The 23197-nt window shown below is 35.5% G+C and overlaps 2 protein-coding genes and 1 non-coding gene across 3 annotated transcripts; 2 read left to right on the top strand and 1 right to left on the bottom strand.

Moving 5' to 3' along the window:
- Positions 1-1215: 1215 nt before the first annotated feature.
- LOC143250697 (cuticle protein 14-like) lies at positions 1216-2820 on the top strand. Its single transcript, XM_076501601.1, has 3 exons — positions 1216-1292; positions 1686-1805; positions 2351-2820. The coding sequence occupies exons 1-3, from the start codon at positions 1287-1289 to the stop codon at positions 2702-2704; spliced, it is 480 nt and encodes a 159-aa protein (XP_076357716.1). The 5' UTR covers positions 1216-1286; the 3' UTR covers positions 2705-2820.
- Positions 2821-11401: 8581 nt separating this feature from the next.
- TRNAT-AGU (transfer RNA threonine (anticodon AGU)) lies at positions 11402-11475 on the bottom strand. Its single transcript has one exon. It is a non-coding gene; the product is annotated as a tRNA-Thr (tRNA).
- A 3312-nt stretch (positions 11476-14787) lies between these two features.
- On the top strand, positions 14788-16314 carry LOC143250696 (cuticle protein 14-like). The gene is made up of 3 exons (XM_076501600.1): positions 14788-14946; positions 15127-15228; positions 15818-16314. The coding sequence occupies exons 1-3, from the start codon at positions 14941-14943 to the stop codon at positions 16220-16222; spliced, it is 513 nt and encodes a 170-aa protein (XP_076357715.1). The 5' UTR covers positions 14788-14940; the 3' UTR covers positions 16223-16314.
- Positions 16315-23197: the final 6883 nt, after the last annotated feature.

The following is a 23197-nucleotide window of genomic DNA, read 5'->3' as shown; positions in this document are numbered from 1 at the left end:
CAATGTAGTCGAACCTTTAAATGGATTGTTTTTGAATTTTGTGCAAAGCTACACAAGGGCTATCTGTGCTTGCTGCCTCTAATTTAGCAGTGTAAGATTACTACCTACTGCTAACTCTTGGGCTACTCTTTTACACAACAGATAGTGGGATTGACTGTTACATTATAACTCCCCCACAGTTGAAAGGGTGAGCATGTTTGGTGCGACAGGAATTTGAACCAGTGACCCTCAGATTACAAGTCGAACGCCTTAACGCACCTGGCCTTTGAATGGTTTTTATGATCTGGATAATTTCGAATATTTTCGGTATGGTGCAAATTGTATCACCAGAAATATTTATTTGAAATGTTAACGAAGCGTCTCGTATTATACATCCTGTAATGAATCACTGGATATCCTGAAAATGTGTAACTACTTTTACATGCAAAAGGCAGAAGTTGTCACAGATTAATTTAAAAGGGCTTCCTTCCCCTGACGTTTCAGCAACAAGTTTAAAGACTCGCAGCCCATTGTGAAGCTCTGAATTAAAACAACAATAACATTTAAGAAGGCATTCCACAATGGTTTACTTATAAAATAAGAGAAACTAAAATACATAGATGTAATTTTAAAAATACTTTCTAGAGAAAAACGTTTTGTCGTGCCAATATCCGTTTGTTGTCAAACTCAACAAAGAACGAGAGATTCTAATTGTGAGATGTGAAACAATCCCGGAAACTTGGGAAAGATTTATTTAGAATTATATATCTAACCTTAAGCCTGGATCATTTAAGTACATGTTTCCAGATTAACTAAAAATACGTTGTATGTAACAAACATCTATTCAAGATGTGATGACTTTTAAACGTGTCATAAACTTACCTAAACAGCACTAAGAATACATTCAATAAATGGCATTCTACAGATCTATCAACATGTGTTAGATACAATAAAAACAGTGAAGTGAAAATAACGTAAAGTAATGCTATAGAAACAGAATACAAAGAAAATTCTCATTTAAAAAACTGGGTTAATAAAAGAGGTAATTAAGATGCAACCCATAACACTATAGATGAAAAGATAATAACAATCTACCTTGGGGCAGAACTGAGGTCTCATCTCATACAGAGATGAGACAGAGACAAGGAGTTACATGTCAGTTTTAGGGCGGGGTAGGTCTAAGGTCACGTGGAAGAACGGTGATTGGCTTAAAATGTGGTCAGTTTAAATATAAAAGGTCTAGTATAGGAGGTAGCAATCACACTTTGTCGTGAAGAGACTTAGAGTACCAAATTTTACGTTTAGCCATGAAGGTAAGTTTACGTAATTTTCTCGTGAACTCTAAACAATTCTTTACATTTTTAATATAATCAGTTGGTCAAACACTTAAACTTATATGTGTAAAATTAGGGCCAAAATATATAACTTGTTTTAATATACTTTAATAAAATAGAAGACAGAGTTATTGCATTTGATTAATATTTTTTGAAAATCATTTTTACAAAAAACGTGGAGAAATTAAAAATTAAACAGGTTGATTTCCCACCAAGATGTAGAATTTTTTCCAGTTCGAAAAAAAAGGTATTTGACAAATAACTTCTACAGCTTTCAAATTTTGTTTTTATTAATTCATTATTTTGTATTTAAAATTTCGACCCAATGAGTTTCTTATCGTGGCTAACAAGTTCTTTTGTTCTTCTTTCAAGCTGTTGATCGTCCTTGCACTTGTTGCTGTTAGCCAGGCTGTTGTCTTACATCACCCTGGCTACTACTACCCTCGTTACTACTACGGTCTGGGAGTAAGCAACCAGTACAAAAACCAGGATGTAAGTGTTTTACGATTAGTTATCACCTATCAATTAATCTGAATTACAGTGTGACTAATGCTACGTTTTTGTCTATTAGTTTTGCTTCTAACACATTTACAATAAAGACTGCATATGCTGCCCCCCAGTGGCTCAGCGGTATGCCTGCGGACTTACAACGCTAAAAACCGGGTTTCGATACCCGTGGTAAGCAGAGCACCGATAGCCCCTTGTGTAGCTTTGTGCTTAATTCAAACTAACAACAACGACTGCATATAGACAAAATGCAATACACAAAGAAAGCTTGTAAAACAAATCAGTGTTATATACACCAATGAGTACAAATGATTAGAATATATAAAATAAGTAAAATGCGATCGTCATGTGTTATATACACCAATGAGTACAAATGATTAGAATATATAAAATAAGTAAAATACGATCGTCATATAACGCCTCAACAAAATACAACAAATTTTCTCTTTAACAGTTTGAAAGTTTTGCCTTAATGGTAATCAGTAATTTCTTCATACTTTTGCCTTGATTTTTTTTACATGTTAACACAGATCATCGGTAACTACAATTTTGGCTACAATGAAGACCACCTAACCGGCGGTTCTTACCGCAGGGAACTCGGCTCTGGTCTTGGAAACGTGAAAGTTGGTTCCTATGGTCTGAGAGAGGCTGATGGCAACATCCGCCATGTCGACTACGTCGCCGATGGTGCTGGCTACAGAGTGAAGATGCGAACCACTGGGGACATTCCCGAGAAGACCGCTGCTGACGTTGAAGTTAGCAAGATCAAGCCCATTGAGGTCAAGCCCGTTGAGGTCAAACCCGTTGTGCAGTACGCCCCTCATTACTACAACTGGGCTCTTCCCCAGTATTCTTGGGGTTACCCCTACAAATACGTTGTCTAATTTCCTCATATCTGTGTGAATATTAGAGTAATATCTTTTCCCTGTTTTACCTGTACAGCCCCTACACCTGAACTTGTAGAAATTACAGGAAATAAAAATATCTCCCACTTAGCATACTTTCGGCGTATTGTGTTTTTATTGGTGCAGATACATGAAGACAGGAGAACGCTCATCAGAATCAAGGGAAGGGTGAAGAATTTTACTGTTAATCCAAGAAGCACTGTTGTTCCACGACTGTATCTAGATTATCCATCATTATAAAATAAGTACATTATGAATATTTAACTAAAATTTAAAGAAATAATACGAATCAACTCATTGGCATCGGTTATTTCCTTCTTCTTCAAATCACAAAAAACTTTAGTGCTTTTCGCAACAGATGACAATTTCTTCTCAGCATATATACGTTTAATTCTCTTTTAACAAACTGTATACTTACGTCTCTGTCGACGTTTAGCGTTTGACACGACAATCAACTTTAAAGAAAATTTTGCAAAATTTGAGAAAAACTTTAGTTTGTTTTCAGTTTCGCGCATAGCTACTCCAGGGCTATCTGCGCTAGCCGTCCCTAATTTAGCAGTGTAAGACTAGAGGGAAGACAACTAGTCATCACCATCCACTGCCAACCCTTAAATTACTCTTTTCCTAACGAATAGTGAGATTGACCGTCACATTATGACGCCCCCACGGCTGAAAAGGCGAGCATGTTTGGTTTGACGAGGATTCGAACCCGCGGTCCTCAGAGGACGAGTCGAAAGTCTTAACCCACCTGGCCATGGCAGGCCATGTTGGGGGCGTTATAATATGGTTGTCAATCCCACTATTCATTGGTAAAATAGTAGCGCAAGAGTTGGAGGTGGGTGGTGATGATTAGATATCTTCCCTCTAGTCGTACACTGCTAAATTAGGGATGGCTAGCGCAGATAGCCCTCGAGTAGCTATGCGCGAAATTCAAAACAATTAACAATAAGATGACGAAATCTTTAAATTTAATGGATCCGTTTAGATTTTAATCTGATAATCAGGATTTCACTTGTTATGGTAAAGATCTTAATAATGAGAATGTAGCAAAAGTAAAGATTTAAAATTTTATGTTACAAAAACACAAACAAATTAAAAACAATGAAAAGGAATCCTGAGAAAGCGAGTTTATATGCAAAAACGGCTCGTTTGGGTTGAGAAAATATTTTACATAGAAGAGCGAACAACGTTTCGATATATTCAAACATCTAATACCGCCCTCTACATTCCGACACTCAGTTACACAACCCCTTTCAAACATGTGGTCACCTTCCGGTCAGTTACCTCTTTCTTTGTGAACCTGACGATGACCGAAGAAGGTCGAAACGTTGTTCGCTCTTCTATGTAAAATATTTTCTCAACCCAAACGAGCCGTTTTTTGCATATAAATTTCTCAACAAGTGGGTTTCTCGACATCACTGAAAGTGAGTTTAGATAATTCTGTACACTACCAAAGCCAAATCAAAGTAAAGGTTTTTTATTAATTTCGCGCAAAGCTACTCGAGGGCTATCTGCGCTAGCCGTCCCTAATTTAGCAGTGTAAGACTAGAGAAAAGGCAGCTAATCATCACCACCCACCGCCAACTCTTGGGCTACTCTTTTACCAACGAATAGTGGGATTGGCCGTCACATTATAATGCCCCTACGGCTGAAAGAGCGAGCATGTTTGGTGCGACGGAGATTCGAACCCTCGACCCGCAGATTATGAGTCGAACGCTTTAACCCACCTGGCCATGCCGGGCCATTCAAAGTCAAGGAATCGTGAGGTACTGAGTTTCGATAATTCCATCACAGTGTATAAATGTGTAATAACTTTTCTTAAAAGCATAGAAAAGGACTTATAGACAGAACAGTGGTTAGAGATATATTAATTAAAAAAGCAGTTAGATTAATAATTAAATAACAAGTCTAATTATAGTACGAAATTATTATTGGAAAACGTAATAAGACTTGCCACACGAGATAATTCGGCATTGTTATGAAGAACCAGGAAACATAAATTGTTTCAAAGAGATTTAGGTTGTTCTGATTAGACACACAGAAAAAGGAAGTTTGGCATTATTTTGAGGTATAGGTCGCTATACCAGACCTATGACCTGATCCAAGACCATGAGAGCCAACATGGAGAAATTAAGTTGTAAATATGAAGTAAAACCATGTAACAATGGAACATGTTTGTAATGTTTTAGATGTGGTTATGAGTCAGACAAAAGAAAAAATACTGTCATTGTTGATTCTTATTAACTGTGTTCTGTTGTTTTTCAATGTCATATTTATTATTATTATTTATTTATATTTAGATACAGCTGATGTTTTTCAACGGTGCTTTCTCCAGTTCAGGGATGAGTTTCTCGCAATCTGTGGTGTCGACCCATTTAGGCTTACGATAATTGCTCCTGTGTGCATATCAGTTTACAGAATAAGTTTATACCACCAAGATCAATATCTCTAATACCTAGCTATGGATATTTTATATCTAAATATATGAGACTCCTTCAATGGAGAAAGAGTTAATGCTACAATACTTTTATGCAGCGTATAAGAAGGATTAAAAAAATCACTATGTAGATTTCACATATATGTATCCATCAACTAATAAATGTTATGAATATCCTATTAGACTCCAACAATTATAATGACAATTTTTTCTACTTTAAATAACTATTTTAAAAGAACTTTGTTCATCCTTCATAACCTCTGAAAAGTAATGGGAAATTGACTTCTCTCTCTGTAAAACATGTGTTGGTTTAAAATAAGAGAACATTTATCAACACATCGGTTACAAATGAAGTGAAGAAATGGATCGAGTGTAACTATAAGACAATACGAATTTATGAACTTAACCATTTCCGTGGAAGATCCACACAACTGTTTAATAATCAAATTATACGCATTTCTAAAAATAAAACAGGAAAGTTCAGATGTAAACGGGGATATAGTAAAGAGAAAAGTGTACATTGTCCCCTGAAAACATAAAATTTAATCCAGGCAAATGTTCGGTTGCAAAACTTTGTCTTAACTTTTTTCTGGGATTTTTGGGGTATGTCTGAGGGCAAATTACAACTGACCAACTTAACTTCTGTCAAATCATATCATTCGTTAATGAAAGATAACAGATGTCACTTTGATTAATAATACAGTTATAAATCTTCATTAGAAACATAAACATGAATATCTGCTCCAGAAAGATTAAGCCAACATCTGTCTGGCATCGGTCAAAACAGCACATTTTAAATTATATGATACATTAGAGAAGTTAGGTTCATTTGTTTTATATTATGATACAGAAACTATGGAGGAAGAGATAATGCTACAAGACTTTTGTGCAACGTAAAAGAAGGAGAGAAAATCAGTTACGTGGATTTCACGTATTTATATCCGTTTATTGTTGTTAATTATGGTAATTATTCTTTAGGATTATCTTGGAGAGTTTACATTGTGGATCAGTGGTGGTCCAAAGAACTGTGGTTATTTACGTAACGACGAAAAGTCATGCTGTAAGATGGTTTGCCCTTAATTTTATCAACATTAAGTAATTAAACTTTCCATCAATAAAATAACCGATATATTCAGTCCTGTTCACCCCTATAACAGTAACCAATCATAAGTAAATTTATGTAAATCCAAAGACCATTTACAATAAAGAAGAATTATCGTCCAGTTTACACCAAACGAACCATCCTTCCTGACTTTAAAACTTTAAAGCACTTCTATATGAATAATGGTTTTTACATCCCATGAAACTAACTGCTTTTCATGGTCTATGGACCGAAAAGATGGCAGGAGGGCATGTGCAGAGCCTTAGGGGTGGTTCCCAAGTGTGCTATAACATGATCTGTATAAAGTGAGACGCACTACAATTCTTTATTATTGTAGTTCGAGGTTTAGTGTCATGTCCAGCAGGAAATGCTAAATCATCGTAGTTTCTTGGTGGATAACCATCTACTACACCTTTTTACATGTTTAGTGTCATGTCTATCAGGAAGGGCTAAATCATTGTAGCTCGAGGTGGATAACCATCTGCTACACCCTTTTACATGTTTAGTGTCATGTCTAACAGGAAGTGCTAAATCATTGTAGTTAGAGGTGGATAACCATCTACTACATGCTTTTACATGTTTAGCGTAATGTCTAACAGAAAGTGCTAAATCACAGTTTGTAAGTAAAATTTTAATCTATAATCGTGAAGTAATTTATCGTATCTCTAAGACAATTGTATGGTTTTATAACGAATTTCAAGCGTTGTATAAGAAATAATGGAAACGTTCCCAGCATTCAATTTGTCGAAGCTTTTCCTGAAAATTTTCATGATTATTTAAGTCTAGTAAACCAAATATTCTTATTATTGACGATATTATGAGCGAAAGTGGAGAAAATAAAAACGTGTCTGAACTTTCTACACGTGGCTATTAATAATTTACAGAACGATTATCAGATATGAACATTTACCCAAAGGTTGTTGAAAGAGTAGACAGATGGAAGCATATGAAACATAATACAAGTATTAGAAGACCTAGACGTACTGTACCTAAATGGGATGATTTTAAATAAAGTATTACTGTATTATTCCTGATGTTCTAAAAAACATGTTGGTCCAAGAAGTCTTGATTAAAATGAAATATAAACCCTATAACTCGAGAGCTTTCAAAAGGTGGACCTTTCTTCTTCAGGGGCAAACTGGGAGTGTATTATTTGTGTATTATCATATTATTATATTATTCATTCGTTTGTGTCTTGACTATTATCATGAGCTGTTACCAATCTTTTCACTTTAGTAATAGCTTAGATAATTCTGCACACTGTCTAATAAAACTCCGAAATCTATATATTATAACATTATGTGTATTGTTTGTCGATCCCTGGAGCAATAACTGAGTGTTTCCAAAATTTATATTTTACTAGTTTGTAGAAAGTGTATGTACCTTGTCGAATTAACCAGTCTTTAACCTGACTTACGGGCTTACAGGGGGCTTTTACAGATCTAAATAAAGGCTATACAATGGCATGCTGATTTGGCGAATCTCACATAAGTAAATATAATATAAGAATTTACTCACGTGTGTCGACATGTTTTCTAAATATGCAGGGGTTGTTTCACTCAAGGAAAAGAAAGGTGTAACACTTGTGAAACGTTAATTTGGAAAGGTTGTATGCCTGGATGAACAGACGAAATATTAACAATTTATCAGAGAATAGAGAGAAATCCACCAGTTTATAAACTACACAACTATCTAGGAAAATATTAAATGAAACATTTTAAGAATCTGAACAACAAAGTTATAAGGTCCCCCCAATGACGTACACACTGTTAAAGAAATATTACGTGAAATGGAAAAGGGCAAAACAACCAGTATTTTCTGAAACGAAAAGGAGATTCTAATACATTTAATAGCTGTATTCCTGTCTTCATAAAATGTTATGATAACTCTGTTTCTTGTTATTCAACATGGATCATTTACACGTGACGTTACATAGTAACATTGGATAGTAATTATTTTGCTATTAATACTCTGACAAACTATATTAGTCATCTTCCGAGATCTATTAACCTAGAAGTATCGTGGGAAGTGGCTTTAGTCGAATTACAATTCCCACATAGCTGGTATAACGTGCCTGATGGGACAGGATGGATATCCTATCACACTGTTCAGGCTCTCATTCTGTTACCGTAATAAATTCTATTAGATCAGCTCATGATAATGTACTTGAACATTTGATTATAATTTTAAACCAAGTAGAAGATACACTTCCCAAACCCGACGATGAACGTATATTTAGTTATGGTTCATTGACTCAAAAAGTAAGAGTGAACGAAAATGATGAAGTTTTTATAACTCTGGATATTGTACTATCAGTTATGCTTGAATTTAATAATAATCACAGAATAAAGGAGCCAACTACATCATCATATATCATTAATATGCATTGTGTATTATATTCACTCTATGTTTACTCAAATATTTCGGAACCTAGTATTGTCGACGATGCATATGTACCACTGATACACATTGCTCAAGTTAAAGGGCAGGATGTAGGCGTGATCATCGAAACCTTTACAAATCCTCAATACAGTTCGTTTCTAAACAACATTTTAGAGTAAAGTAAAATGCCATTTTTACAATGAAAAGTAACCTTAAGAAGGATGATGTAATGCCCAGTATGGTATCACCATAGTGTGATCCTTAAATATTTCATCAAGTCATATTTTCACCATATTCTGCTTTTCGTTTTACAAGTTGTGCTCAATTGCATTCATCGAGATCTATCGAAATAACCCTAATTCACCGCTCTCAGTAATGACCCATGTTAACCATCCTAAGCTCAGTATTAAAAGATGTAGACTGGCACGTGTGACAGATGTTAGAGCAACATAAATCTGGTGATAAGTTATTAAAAGACTAAAAAATACAATAAATAATAGTAAGGGAAAAGTTTGTTTGTTTGCTTTTTAATTTCGCGCAATGCTACAAGAGTTGGCGTAGGGTGGTGATGACTAGCTGTCTTTTGTCTAGTCTTACACTGCTAAATTAGGGACGGCTAGCTTAGATAGCTTTTGTGTAGTTTTGCGAGAAATTCAAAACAAACTAAACCAAATGTTTATTTAAAACTAAAAAGAGGTCGTTAACTGTTTCGGATAAGTATACGTAGATTAAATTCATCGGTAGCATTATTATACGTATGTTGTGAAACTTGTGAGAGATAAAGTAAGATTCGGTCGTGGCCGCTTGGAGGTCATCACTACAACTGGTGAAAACATGTTTCGGAGTTACTTCCTCTAGTGGCTAACAATGGCAAAATACCAGGTTATTTTGCATTTCAAACCAGATTTTACATTTTTGATAAGTGAAATTTGCAAAAGATAAATGATACTTGTACCTAAATTTGGAGTACTGAGCAACTTAAAAACTTCTGGTAAGAATTACTTGAACATAGAATAAAAATTGGCCAAACTGCTAAATAAAACCTGAATACCTATTCTAGAGATACATGATGTTCAGGATAAATAAATAAATATCGTTTATAATGGTAAATAAGATTGGCAGATATGCATTTTATTATATACATGAGCAAACTGTGTGAGGTAAAGAAAGACAATGATAGTTTTGTTTTTTTCTCTTTTTTTATATGCAAAAACGGCTCGTTTGGGTTGAGAAAATATTTTACATAGTAGAAGAGTCCCCGTTAGGCCAACGGCAAATTTGCGAGATTACAGCGCTAGAACCGTGGGTCAGACTTCCCTCAGTGGACATAGAACAGACAGATAATTTCTAATTTTAAACAAAATCAAATCATTTGATCGTTACTATGTTTGTTACAAGTATTGGAAAAAGTAGATAACAATATAATTAGGAGTGAGTGTAAAACATTATTATCAAATGAACTGGATGTTAAACAAATGGAAATATTAGCTCTAAAATACATCTATTGACTTAAAAAGGTCGTAATGACAATATAATGATTCTTAATAATGTAATTAGATGTAAGACTTCAAAAGAAATATGTACTTATAATCTATAAAAAACTGATAAACAAGTATTATCAGTGAATGTTATTTTCAAAGTGTTTGAACCGTGTACTAAACAGTAAAGTTTATGAAGTGAATTATTTATAGAGGTTGGATGCTCTGTTGAGTATGTAGCATTTATTGAAATAAAAAAATGAATATCATGATTTATATATTAAAATGGAATCTTAACCCTGGTATAAAATATTATAAAAAATGCATAAAAAAATTATTTGTTGAGAACTTTATTCCCAGAAATGCTTTAGTAAATGCAACATGATAACAGAGACAGGAATACGGAATTTTTAAAGGTAAATTTCCAACTAAACCAAAATAAGTTTAGGTGAAAAGTTATGTTTTTTGTGAATCGCCATACTTAAGGAAGAAAATAAATTCTAATTAACAATTTTGTTAGGGTAGTTGTAAACAGGTTAAAGTAATACGAAGAATTAAACTAGAAACATACTCAAAGAGGGTATACTTCCCCATATAATGCTTTTGAGTTTTGCAATACCCAACCCAACTTAGCCCCCCACCTTTTAACACGTAGGCCTAATTGCCAAAATCATCTTTTTATCTGAAATTGTTCTCGAAGTTTTCGAAATCCAAAGAAAAAAGGATGGCTTTCTGTATGACCGATGACCTTCACCTTTGAGCTGAAGTCACACAAAACTGAATAATTTGTCTCTCTACGAACATTCAACCTCTGAAGGAAAATTGGTCCAAATCAGATAAAAAACGTTTCGAATTACACTGTTCACACAAACGCGCTCGCGCACAATGGACATGAAAACAAAATCCACACTTCGGCCATAGTTAAAATTGATATATCTCATACCTTTAAACAGTGGAATACGAAATGTATTTTTACATAAAATTCACGTCAATATAATCTTTTTGTGATTTTACATGAATAACTTGTGTGTTTTATTTGAAGTATTACACTGTGTTTCATGTAATTTTGTTTTGTGATTTTACGTGTGTGTGTGTTTTCTTACAGCAAAGCCACAGCAGGGTTATCTGCTGAGCTTACCGAGAGGAATCGAACCCCTGATTTTAGCGTTGTAAATCCGAAGACATACCGCTGTACTAGCGGGGGACGAAAAATAGATTTTTTGTCGTATTTAGAAAGATACCTTTTATAAATTAAAGCAATTTAATAAGCCGTTTAAAGGCACCGGCGAGAATCGAACTCGCGATCTCCTGTTTACTAGACAGGCGCTTTAACCAACTAAGCCACGGTGCCGTCGTGTTATTTTACATCAATACTTTCTAAACGTTCTTTACGAAACATAACACTGTGTTTCATGTAAAGATACTCTCTTTTGTGATTTTACATGAATAAGTTGTGTGTTCTATTTAAATTTTATCATGTGTTTAATGCGAAAAATTGTCTTTTAGTTTCAATATTCACATAAAATATATACCACAATTAGCGTTCATCTTATATTAGTCATGACAGTTGCATTTCGCGCGAAGCTACACGAGGACTATTTACTCTAGCCGTCCCTAATTTTGCAGTGTAAGACTAGAGGTAAGGCAGCTAGTCATCAACACCCACCGCCAACTCTTGGGCTACTCTTTTCCAACGAATAGTGAGATTGACCGTCACATTATAACGCCCCCACGGCTGAAATGGCGAGCATGTTTGTTCTAACGGGGATTCGAACTTGTGACCCTTGGGTTACGAGTCGAGTGCCTTAACCACCTGGCCAAGCCGTTCCAATTCATGTCAGTGAATTTCATGTTATCTGTACTGTTGTCCAGATTAATTCTGTAATAACTATACGTTTCGTGCCAAGTATAACAATACGTTTCGCAAGACGTAATTTCCACAAAAGGGGCCTCAGGCCACGTGAGGATCACTTGTTTTAATTACTCACGCCATTATACAATAGTGTGTTGTCTGTCAGTCACTCAGTAGACACTAAAATGATGTAACATAAGGGAAGCTAATAGTTGCAATTTGTACGTTGTGACACCAGTAGAAAATGCACATACAATGAATCAGGAGAATAATTATGTACTTTGTTGGCTACAAGACAGCATGACATATGAACTTGTAAAGGAAGAAATATAAATATTTGTTACTGTTAAGTTGGGTCAACTCTTGAAATAAAACACTTTCGGAAACTCTGCTGTAGTAAATTTAGTCCGTTGTTATTTATTTATCTTCATACAACATTATCTAGATGTTTCATGTAAAATGTGGCATTGTATATTACATGATGTTATCTGTATTTTTGTTTATATTCCTACAACATTGATTTTATGCTTCATGTAAATTATAGCATTTTATTCCATGTGGTATCATATCATATTCATACAGAGGTGATTGTATAGTCCGTGTAAAATATAAAGCTGTATATTTTATGGTGTTGTCTGTGTTTTTATGTATACTTATACAGCTTTGTTTAACGTGTCTTACGCAACGAGTATTAGTGTATTTTAAAGTATGTTATATGTACTCTCTGTCATTCTCTGGCAATCGAATATCAGTCACATTCATAGTTAATAGATTCTAGAATCACCCATTACGTAAAGTATATAATTAGCCAATAAAGATTCTAACATCAGTTCGTATTTTACGTTTCGTTTGCTAACTTACTAATACCTTCAAAGAAATCCTGAGAAGAATTGATTAAGCGGTAGGGGCTGGGATTCAATCTTGGGTATTCTTGTTAGTAAGGCTTATTTGATATTTACTAGACTGAAGTATTCTGTAGCCCCCCCCTTAGTCATTCAGTGACCTAATATTTCATGTGTAATGGTCGCTCAAGTTTGTTTTTTTTTAATTTCTACAGGGTTTCGGAAAGTCACTGTGCACTTATATGTATATATGATTACAAAACTGCACAGTGACTTTCCGAACACCCTGTATATCTTTTCCATTTGAAAGTTGAAAAAGGTTTATTTTATTTTTCTTTCTCGTATAAGGTTCATATCCAATTATTATTATACTATTATATCCGCTTCACAGTCTACTGTAAATACATTAGTGTTACAGAGACTGTCATGTTCTTGAATTCTAACTTTTGTTAGTATTTATGTTTAAACAATGTACTGGAGTGCAAATTCACAAACGATATTGTAAATATCTTTTCTTCTTTATTTTCTAATCACTAAACTCCAAGTTTATTAAAGAAGTCAGTAAAGTAACTGGTGTTACTTCACTCAAAGTTAATTCAAGAAGTCAGTAAAGTAACTGGTGTTACTTCACTCAAAGTTAATTCAAGAAGTCAGTAAAGTAACTTGTGTTACTAAACTCCAAGTTGAAGAAGTCAGTAAGGTAACTAGTGTTACTAAACTCCAAGTTTATTGAAGAAGTCAGTAAAGTAACTAGTGTTACTACACTCAAAGTTAATTCAAGTCAGTAAAGTAACTAGTGTTATTAAACTCCAACTTCATTGAAGAAGTCAGTAAAGTAACTAGTGTTACTACACTCAAAGTTAATTCAAGAAGTCAGTAAAGTAACTAGTGTTACTACACTCAAAGTTAATTGAAGAAATCAGTAAAGTAGCTAATGTTACCAGAATCTCTCCTTTTGCAAGGATGAGAAAGAAATCCTCCATCGATAATAACAGTATATTAAACTATTTTCCAAGTGATATTTTGGGTTCTTTCGGACTGCGGAATTTTCTTTGCTGTGGTCGAATGATGAAGAGATCAACTTGAGAAACTGTTCCAAGGTACTGACTGTCGCACATTAAATTTATAAAATGTTTATAATCGTTTCGTGAATCTCTTGTGCATTTACAAAATTCCTTTATCACACTTATAATTTTGAGAACAGCACGTATTCTATAATTAGGTTTTATTTTTCAGTTTAAATAATAATTGCACACGTTTAATCAACTAACATTTTAATTAGACTCAACTTATACTGTAACCATTTGGTCAGACATCAGAAACCAAGGAGTTGAGGGTGGTAAGGGTTATTAACAAGTTACCTTCCCTGTAGTTTATCAGTACACACTAAGTGGCAGGATATACGTAGAATACCCTTCTCATAACTTTGCAAGAAAATGTGGAAGAACGAATCAAATTTTGGTGCATTTGACTCGTAGAAAATTGTCATCTTGTAAATATAAAAGCAGTGTTTCTCAGACCAAATACCAACAGTGATCCTGCAATATCTTAAAAAGAAATTATAATGTATATTTAGAAACGAGTACTCTAAAGGTTAGCATAACGAACTGTGTCATCAAAGCAGTATATAATAAAGGAGCATACATGTGTTACAGAGTGACACACCTTTCCCTACATTTATAGGTGTATCTCCTCCTGGTACTATTTAATATACACTGTTTACAGTACTAGATAATTAGATCAAGGATGTTGGAGAACGACCTTGCCGGATAAACCAGCGTGCACTGTCAAGGTTGTAGAATGCCTGTGTTTAAGAATATCTGAAAGGGAGCGGCACGATTTTCAATGACATTTGGAAGAGTACAGATGGTAGGACTCTAACAATCTGTGATACAGAGGTGGGTGTTATCATTATAGGAAGTGTATAACCTTTCAAAATCTTGCTCGGGTTTTCCATCTCCTAATATTTCCTTTATGGGTGGAGCCTTTGTTCACTTCTACACAATAGCTATGGTAAGTCATGTGATAGATGACCAACTGTTTTAACAAACTATAAAAGCCAAGTGGGCCAAACATTGGACACTACTGCTGCAAAGCATAGAACACAACACCTCCCTAAATCATGAAGGTGAGTCGCGTTTCGTTTCAGGTTTTTGTTGTATTGCACATGAAAATTATTTTGTATCGTTTATGTATATGTATGTAAACATATGAAATACATTCCAATGTAGCTTTAAACCACTCATTATATTTATATATGTGTGTGTTTTGTGGACAACAACACTTAATGCAACTTCCACCATTCCAGCTGCTTCTGTTGTGCACCTTGGTAGCCGCTGCCCAGGCTGGTATACTCTATACCCCAGGTCTCGTTGGAACTGGAGCCAGTGCCCAATACCGCCATCAAGACGTAAGTATTCAATTTGAATTTTGTAATATTCTGCTAGATGTGGGAGGTCTTTCGGTAAAGGATTCGCTAATCAGATAGCAATAGAATTACGTTTAATTTTTTGTAAGTGACTCAACTGGTCTTGCCCTACAAACTTAACGTCTTTTGATTATTTGATAGAAGATTTGAAGTCGTTTTGAAAATCTTCGTAAAATAATACAAATATCTGGATTTAAAATCAATGAGCCTTGTTTGCAGGCAATAAAAACTGGATAAAAGTAACAAATTGATCTTTTTTCAGTGGAAAACTTTGTGAAATAAAGTTTCAATTTGATAGTTTTTACGTAAAAATACCGAAAGAAAAAAATGTTTTCAAATGAATCTTAGCTTAAAGTACGTACTAATGTTTTAGAAATTGTTTTTATCCCTACTTTCATTAATTAAAGGTGATAACGTAGTTTTTCTGTGTAATAATATTGAAAGAACTGTTTAAGTGTTTGAAATTAAACCTAAAACAAGCGTCTGTCATGAGAGTTTATGTTTGTTGGAAAACATTTGAATGGACGGTTAGAGTTAAAACACAATTATTATATAATACATTTTGCTTTAGAGCATTGGCAACTATAACTTTGGTTACGATGAAGGTCACTTTACGGGCGGAACATTTCGCAGAGAGTCTGGCGATGCTTTCGGTAACAAGGCTGGTTCCTATGGTTTGAAGGATGCTGATGGCCGTGTTCGTGTCGTCAATTACGTCGCTGATGCCGCCGGGTACCGCGCCGACATCTCAAGCAACGAGCTCGGCGTTGAGCCGAAGGATCCCGCCAGTGCTTCCATCAACAAGGGAGTTGCTGTCGCGGCCCCTGCCGCTCACGCTGTTACATACGCAGCCGCTCCTGCTCTGAGTTACGTCGGTGCTCTTCCTGCTGCCCACACCTACAGTTACACTCATGCCCTACCGGCTTATGGTTACCATTATGCCGGCTACTATGGAGCTTACCCCTACGCCTGGTAAATAACTCATTAAAGTAACCCATTTTTTTCAAAACGCTTGTTTAGATGTCCATTTTAAATGTTTTTAAGGAGAATAAAAAGTATCTTTCTAAACCCACGGTTCTTTCTCATTATTTGGTAACAAATAAAACGTTTAAGAACTTTTATATAGTTGAGACGCTAAAGGCCTGGGTCTCATGCTTCATCATAGTTCTAGATTACTATTACATGAGAAATCATTCTAGCATGTCAGACACCCCCACCATAAAAAAACAAAATAACAAGTCACTGGTATAAAAGCATGCAGGAGAAGAAGCGAGAACAGTGACATTCAGAAGTATAAAACATTCCAACACTAAACCACGTGTCTGGAAATAGAGCTCCATTATTTGTCTTCTAATGGTAGCACATTTATTGTTTATCTAAATATACAGACAGCCAAACAGACATGGGACAAATTATTAACACTGAAAATCGTTATCACTGAATACACAGATAAACAGAGGTTCGTCTAAACAACAGATTAATATTGCTGAAAACTGTTATCCTTGGATATACAGACATATGGATGTTTGTCTGCACGATAGATTAACACTGCTGAAAAGCGTTACCCTTAGATATACAGATATACAAAGTTTTTTTTCTGCACGTCAAATTAATATTACTGAAAACTGCTACCCTTGAATACCGAGACATACAAAAGTGTGTTTGCATGACATATTAAAATTGATGAAAAGCGTTACATTTTTTATCCTGATATGATATTTAGACCAAGCAAATGATTAGTGTGGATTACTTAGAGACGCATGTTATTGAATGTGAACCACAAAGTTATTTATAAAAAGTGTTAGTTTCAATGTAAAATAGATTTTTAATATTTTACGACACCACGACTTACATTCACTAAACACAAGCATTTAAAGAACATTATTTAAAACCTAACCTATTTCTCTGTTTATTGGACACGAGAACTGAGTTTCTTGAGAGGTCTGCTTTTTTGAAATCGTTTATTATCATCATATATCGTTTATTATTGATCGTTTTTAATCTCAAAAATGTGTAAAACATTTATTTTTTAAAAAATTGACCAGGCTGGGGATGTACTAGTGACAGTATTCTCAAGCTACAAGTCCTTCTTATGACTCCAATATGAAATGATTGCAAGTTACATCTACTGTACTGTGGAATCATACAAAAATTGGGCAAAAACTAACATAACTTTATTTTCTTCAGTCGTGTTGAGAAATTGTTTAAGTCCTTCATCTTCCTCAAAAAAAAGTCCAGTGTTTTCCCAGCGTTTGTGTTAATAGGTAACTATAAGGTCATCCCTTAAATAATGTCCAATTTTAGATTCATTTGTTTGTTTTTTGTGTGTTTTTTTAGAATTTCGCACAAAGCTACTCGAGGGCTATCTGTGCTAGCCATCCCTAATTTAGCAGTGTAAGACTAGAGGGAAGGCAGTTAGTTATCACCACCCACCGCCAACTCTTGAGCTACTCTTTTACCAACGAATAGTGGGATTGACCGTCACATTATAACGCCCTCACGGCTTTATAATAAAGGTGAGTCCGGGCGAGCATGGTTGGCGCAAAGGGAATGCGAAGCCGCGACCCTCAGATTACGAGTCGCACGTCTTAACACGCTTGGCCATGCTGGGCCATTTTAGATTCAGAAAAATAGAAAGGATTTCAAACGCTTTTAATGTTATGTAATCAGTAATTTATGTTCCATTATTTTTAATTACTTCCTGCCAACGATTCACAAGCTTTCGAATGCAACTTCTATAAAATTATTGTGGTTTGGAAGAAAAGAATGTGGAATAGATAATAATCAGATGGGACAAGGTCTGGAGAATAAGGAGGATGTGGAAGTTTTTCCCAGTTTAGCTCTTCAACCTTAGCAGATGTGATACTTGCTGTATGGGCCGTACATTATCCTGGTGTTACACAACACCTTTACGATTGATCAAAGCAGGCCTCTTTTCTTTCAGTGCAATGCTCAAGCGCTCTAACTGTTGGCAACAGAAGTCTGATGTAATTGTTACATTGAGTGGCAGCAACTCAAAATGGATCACACCAACAATATCCCACCAAACGCTTAGCAAGACTTTCCTTGGGTGGAGGTCCATTTTGGGCTGTGCATTAGCCAATTTACCTGCACTAAGCCATTGTCTGCGGCGCTTAACATTTTTATAAAATATTTATTTTTCGTCTCCGGTCACTAATCTGTCGAAAAATGTTGAGTTACGTTCACGAGAGTGCAGAGAAGTACCAATGTCCACTCTTGCTCTAAGGTTGGCTTCCGTCAAATCATGGGGAACCCGTTTTCCAAGTTTTGACACCTTTCCAAGTTGTTGCAGATGATGGTAAACTATTGAATGGGTTAAATTAAGCTTCTGCACTAGTTCTTCAACTATTACAGCACAATCTTCATCAAGTGCAGCAAGCAGCAAGTCACCATTAAACTCAACAGGACAACCTAAACATGGCGCATCACTTAAGCTGTAGTCACCTGATCTAAACTTCTAAAACCACCTTCGACATTTTCTTTCATTGAGAGATTCTGCACCATAAACACCTTGAATGTTTTGTGTAGTTTCTGCGGCACTATTGCCTTTTTAAACTCATAAAGTTGTGTGTCTAATGTGCTCCTCAGACACATCCATCTTCATAAGGGTTTGTTTTATTAATGATCAGACAAAGTGGAGTTCGGCTAGTTTTTTATTTGTTTCAACATTTTCATACACGTCCTACTACATATTTTAGTCATTAAAGCCTTCTACAAAGACAGAAATGATGATGCACTTCTGTATTAAATTTTCGGCCATTACGTACGGGATGACCTGATACAAGTCATGCATACATTGTTTGGAAACTGCCACGTGAAAGGTTCCCGATCTTGCTGTTTTATATCGTAACTCAGTTTTGCTGTTTCTACGTGGGCTTCCTCGACTATATTTCAAAAAGTTTTCTTCACAGTGGATGGTTACCATAAGTAGACATAGGATTAATACAAACGTATTAACATACATCCCTTGTTAGGTCTGCATGAAACATATCTATGAAATATAACCCTGATAACCCGAGCGCTTTCGAAATGTCCACCTTTCGAAAGAGCTCGGGTTAAATGGTTTTTATTTAATTTCTGTCAAGACTTGTTGAAATTAGGTGTTTTTCTAACATCATGGCCAGGTGAGTTAAGGCGTTCCACTCATAATCTGCGGGTCGAGAGTTCGAATCCCTGTCGCATCAAACATGCTCGCCCTTTCAGCCGTAGGGGCATTATAATATTACGGTTAATCCCACTATTCGTTGGTAAAAAAGTAGCCCAAGAGTTGGCGGTGAGTGGTGATGACTAGCTGCCTTCCCTCTAGTCTTACACTACTTAATTAGGGATGGCTAACGCAGCTAACCCTCGAGTAGCTTTGCGCGAAATTAAAAAAAAAAAAAAAAAAAAAAGCAAGCATACATATTTCTATAATTTTCTTGTAGATATCGTTGTGAATTGTTAACTTATAACAGTCCCCGCTGGTACAGCGGTAAATCCACGGATTTACAACTCTAAAATCAGGGATTCGATTCCCCCTCGGTGGACTCAGCATATATCCAGATGTGACTTTGCTATAAGGAAAATACACGCACACAGCTTAAATATCGTTGGCAATCAGAGTGGCCAACTGAATAAATTGTAATTCTAATCTTATAAGTAGGTAAAAAATAATATATTTAATTATCTGTATTTATTAGGCCCGGCATGGCCAAGCGCGTAAGGCGTGCGACTCGTAATTCGCGGGTTCGCGCCCGCGTCGCGCTAAACATGCTCGCCCTCCCAGCCGTGGGGGCGTATAATGTGACGGACAATCCCACTTTTCGTTGGTAAAAGAGTAGCCCAAGAGTTGGCGGTGGGTGGTGATGACTATCTGCCTTCCCTCTAGTCTTACACTGCTAAATTAGGGACGGCTAGCACAGATAGCCCTCGAGTAGCTTTGTGCGAAATTCCAAAAAAAAAAAAAAAAAAAACTGTATTTATTATCGTACTGAATTCTAGTTTTAATATCGGTAACTATATTATTTTATCGAAAGTTAATAACTTCACTAATTTATGTCAATGTTAGACACTTAATAAAATATTAAATATTTTTGCTCTTTTTTCTCTTCAGACCTTCCAAATTTGAGGTGACAGTAAGAACATTTAATGAGTAGAATTCGTACATACATCGTATAGATTATATACTTCTGTACGAATTAAACAGCGATAAACACTGTACACAGAAAAATTAATTTCACAAATTAAAAATGGTTTTAGTAAAATCTATTCCAAATATACATGACTAATAATATATAGATTTTTTTTAAATTTCAAAGATGAGATGACCTGCCCCCTCAACATGATTAGAAGGAAACTCTTCTATAAATTAACATATAGTATTTTATATATCTACTCAATCATAACTGAGTTTAATTTATTCTATTTTACTCGTCCAACGCTAGTACAGCGGTAAGTCTACGGATTTATAACGCTAAAATCAGGGGTTCGATTCCCCTCGGTGGACTCAGCAGATAGCCGTATGTGGTTTTGTTATATGAAAACACACACACACTATTTAAGTCTGTTAATATTCTACTATATTGTGTGCCTGTACCATTACATACGGATGATGCACGTTTCATTTCTACTACCTTGTTTACATTGTTTTTGAAGGATTGATTTTAGTTTCTCTACATTTATTTAATTTTTTTGAAAAGTTATTTCTGTACCTGTGCAATATGTAATGCCAACTATGCTATCACACCTTTGGCCTCCATGACGGCGTTAAACTTAACTGACGTGTGTGTGTGTTTTTTTTTCTTATAGCAAAGCCACATCAGGCTATCTGCTGAGTCCACCGAGGGGAATCAACTCTCTGATTTTAGCGTTGTAAATCCGTGTACTTACCGTTGTATTAGCGGGGGCAACTTAACTGACGTAGAATGGGACGTATAAACACCACTGAGAATGATATTGATAAATCTGAGGTCATTGTTCTTGGTATTGTATGACATGTGCTGTTCCAGCCAATAAAGATGTCTGATGCTACTTCCTCTTCTTTTTATATCATGGACTTGCTCAATATTGATTACTTTAGTTAGAGACTCATCGGCCTGGCATGGCCAGGTGTTTAAGGTACTCATCTCGTAATCTGATGGTTGAGGGTTCGAACCCTTGTCATACCAAACATGCTTGCCCTTTCAGCCGTGGGGGCATTATAAAGTCACGATCAATCCCACTATTCGTTGGTAAAAGAGTAGCCCAAGATTTGGCGGTTGGTGGTGATGACTAGCTGCCTTCCCTCTAGTCTTACACTGCTAAATTAGGGACGGCTAGCACAGATAGTCCTCGAGTAGCTTTGCTCGAAATTAAAACAAAAAACGTATACAGTCTCGTCGAACGTAATTACGACCACATACATCATTACTTTGTCAGATGTTAAGTATTGTCAACTTGGTAATAGTTTTGCTTAGTATACAGTGAATTTTGTCGATGTAGTCTATATAAGTGCAATAAAACAATTGTTTCCATCAAGTGTTCAAATTGTTCATAATTTCTTACCGCTTTCTTATCTATTATACGTGTGAAACTCAAAAACTGGTCGTTACCTCTTTAAAACGAAAAAACAAAATTAAACAATTGTGTTTTATTTAGTTTACTCAAATACGAATAGAAACATTTGTACAGCTTGGGCTTCAAATTTCAAATAAGCACGTGTCAAATCAAGATTTCAAGGTAATTTACTCTTACGCCCTCTTTTAATGAAAAGTTTAGACCAATAAGAGATTTACTAGTTCGTATACGAGCTGTGGTGTTTATTTTAACTTTTCGTATAAAGTATAAAAATTATTGTGTTTAGATTTATTTTGTAGTCTTAACGTGATTAAAATGTTACGTAAATGCCAACAAATAAGACGGAAAAACTGTTACTACAAGCATAATCAATCGACAATATATCTCAAAGGTCCAGTTTACTAAAATGCCATTGTTCCAATTCCACACTTCTAGAAATATGTCAACGTGTAGGAAAACCTCGAGAAAAATATGTCACATAACATCAGAAAAGCTCCAAATTGACTATATTTCAGGAGATTTCTCCTTTAAGTTGCTAATAAATTGACCTTTACCAGAATAACGTATCGACTTTTAAAATGATTGTATTGTTTGTTTTTTAATTTTGCGCAAAGCTACAAGAGAGCTGTCTGCGCTAGCTGTCCCTAATTTTGCAGTGTAAAACTAGAGGGAAGGCAGCTAGTCATCACCATCCACCGCTAACTCTTGGTTTGCCCTTTTACCAACGAATAGTGGGACTGACTACAAATTATAACGCCCCCACGGCTGAATGGGCGAGCATGTTTGGTGCGATGGGGATTCGAAGCCACGATCCTCAGACTACAAGTCGAACGACTTAACCTACCTGGCCATGTCCGGCCTTTATTCTAAATGAAGTACAGCTATTAACATATGTAACATAGATACTAACATATGTAATACAGGTGCTAACATATGTAATACACGTTCTAACATATGTGATACAGGTGCTAACATATGTAATACACGTGCTAACATATGTAATACAGGTGCTAACATGTGGATCTAAAACTTCAGAACAGCTAAAGAAGTAAAAAATAAGTTAGAATGACCAAGCAAAATCTTGGTCATTAGCCAGAAACATTTCAAAAACGACAAAGAAATCCGAAACCTCGGTACATACAAGAAAGTCGCTATAGATATTTTTACATTGTGTTGCAAATGCCACAATAACACCCGAATGAACGAGCCAGATCGCAAAGGTACCACAAGATAACAACAACAAAAACAAGACGCTAAAAAGGGTATTCAGACAAACATTGTAAGAGAAGATCGAAAAAACCTTCAAGCCACAAACAAGTGCTGTTATTTTACGGCTGGAGTTTGTGACAAACATTTCCGTCATATCACTCCACAGTTCGGCATGGCATGGCCAAGC

Source organism: Tachypleus tridentatus, chromosome 5, assembly GCF_004210375.1.
Source record: "Tachypleus tridentatus isolate NWPU-2018 chromosome 5, ASM421037v1, whole genome shotgun sequence".
Classification (NCBI taxonomy): domain Eukaryota; kingdom Metazoa; phylum Arthropoda; class Merostomata; order Xiphosura; family Limulidae; genus Tachypleus; species Tachypleus tridentatus.
The sequence above is the reverse complement of the archived record's forward strand: the minus strand, read 5'-3'. Positions and strand labels throughout refer to the sequence as shown.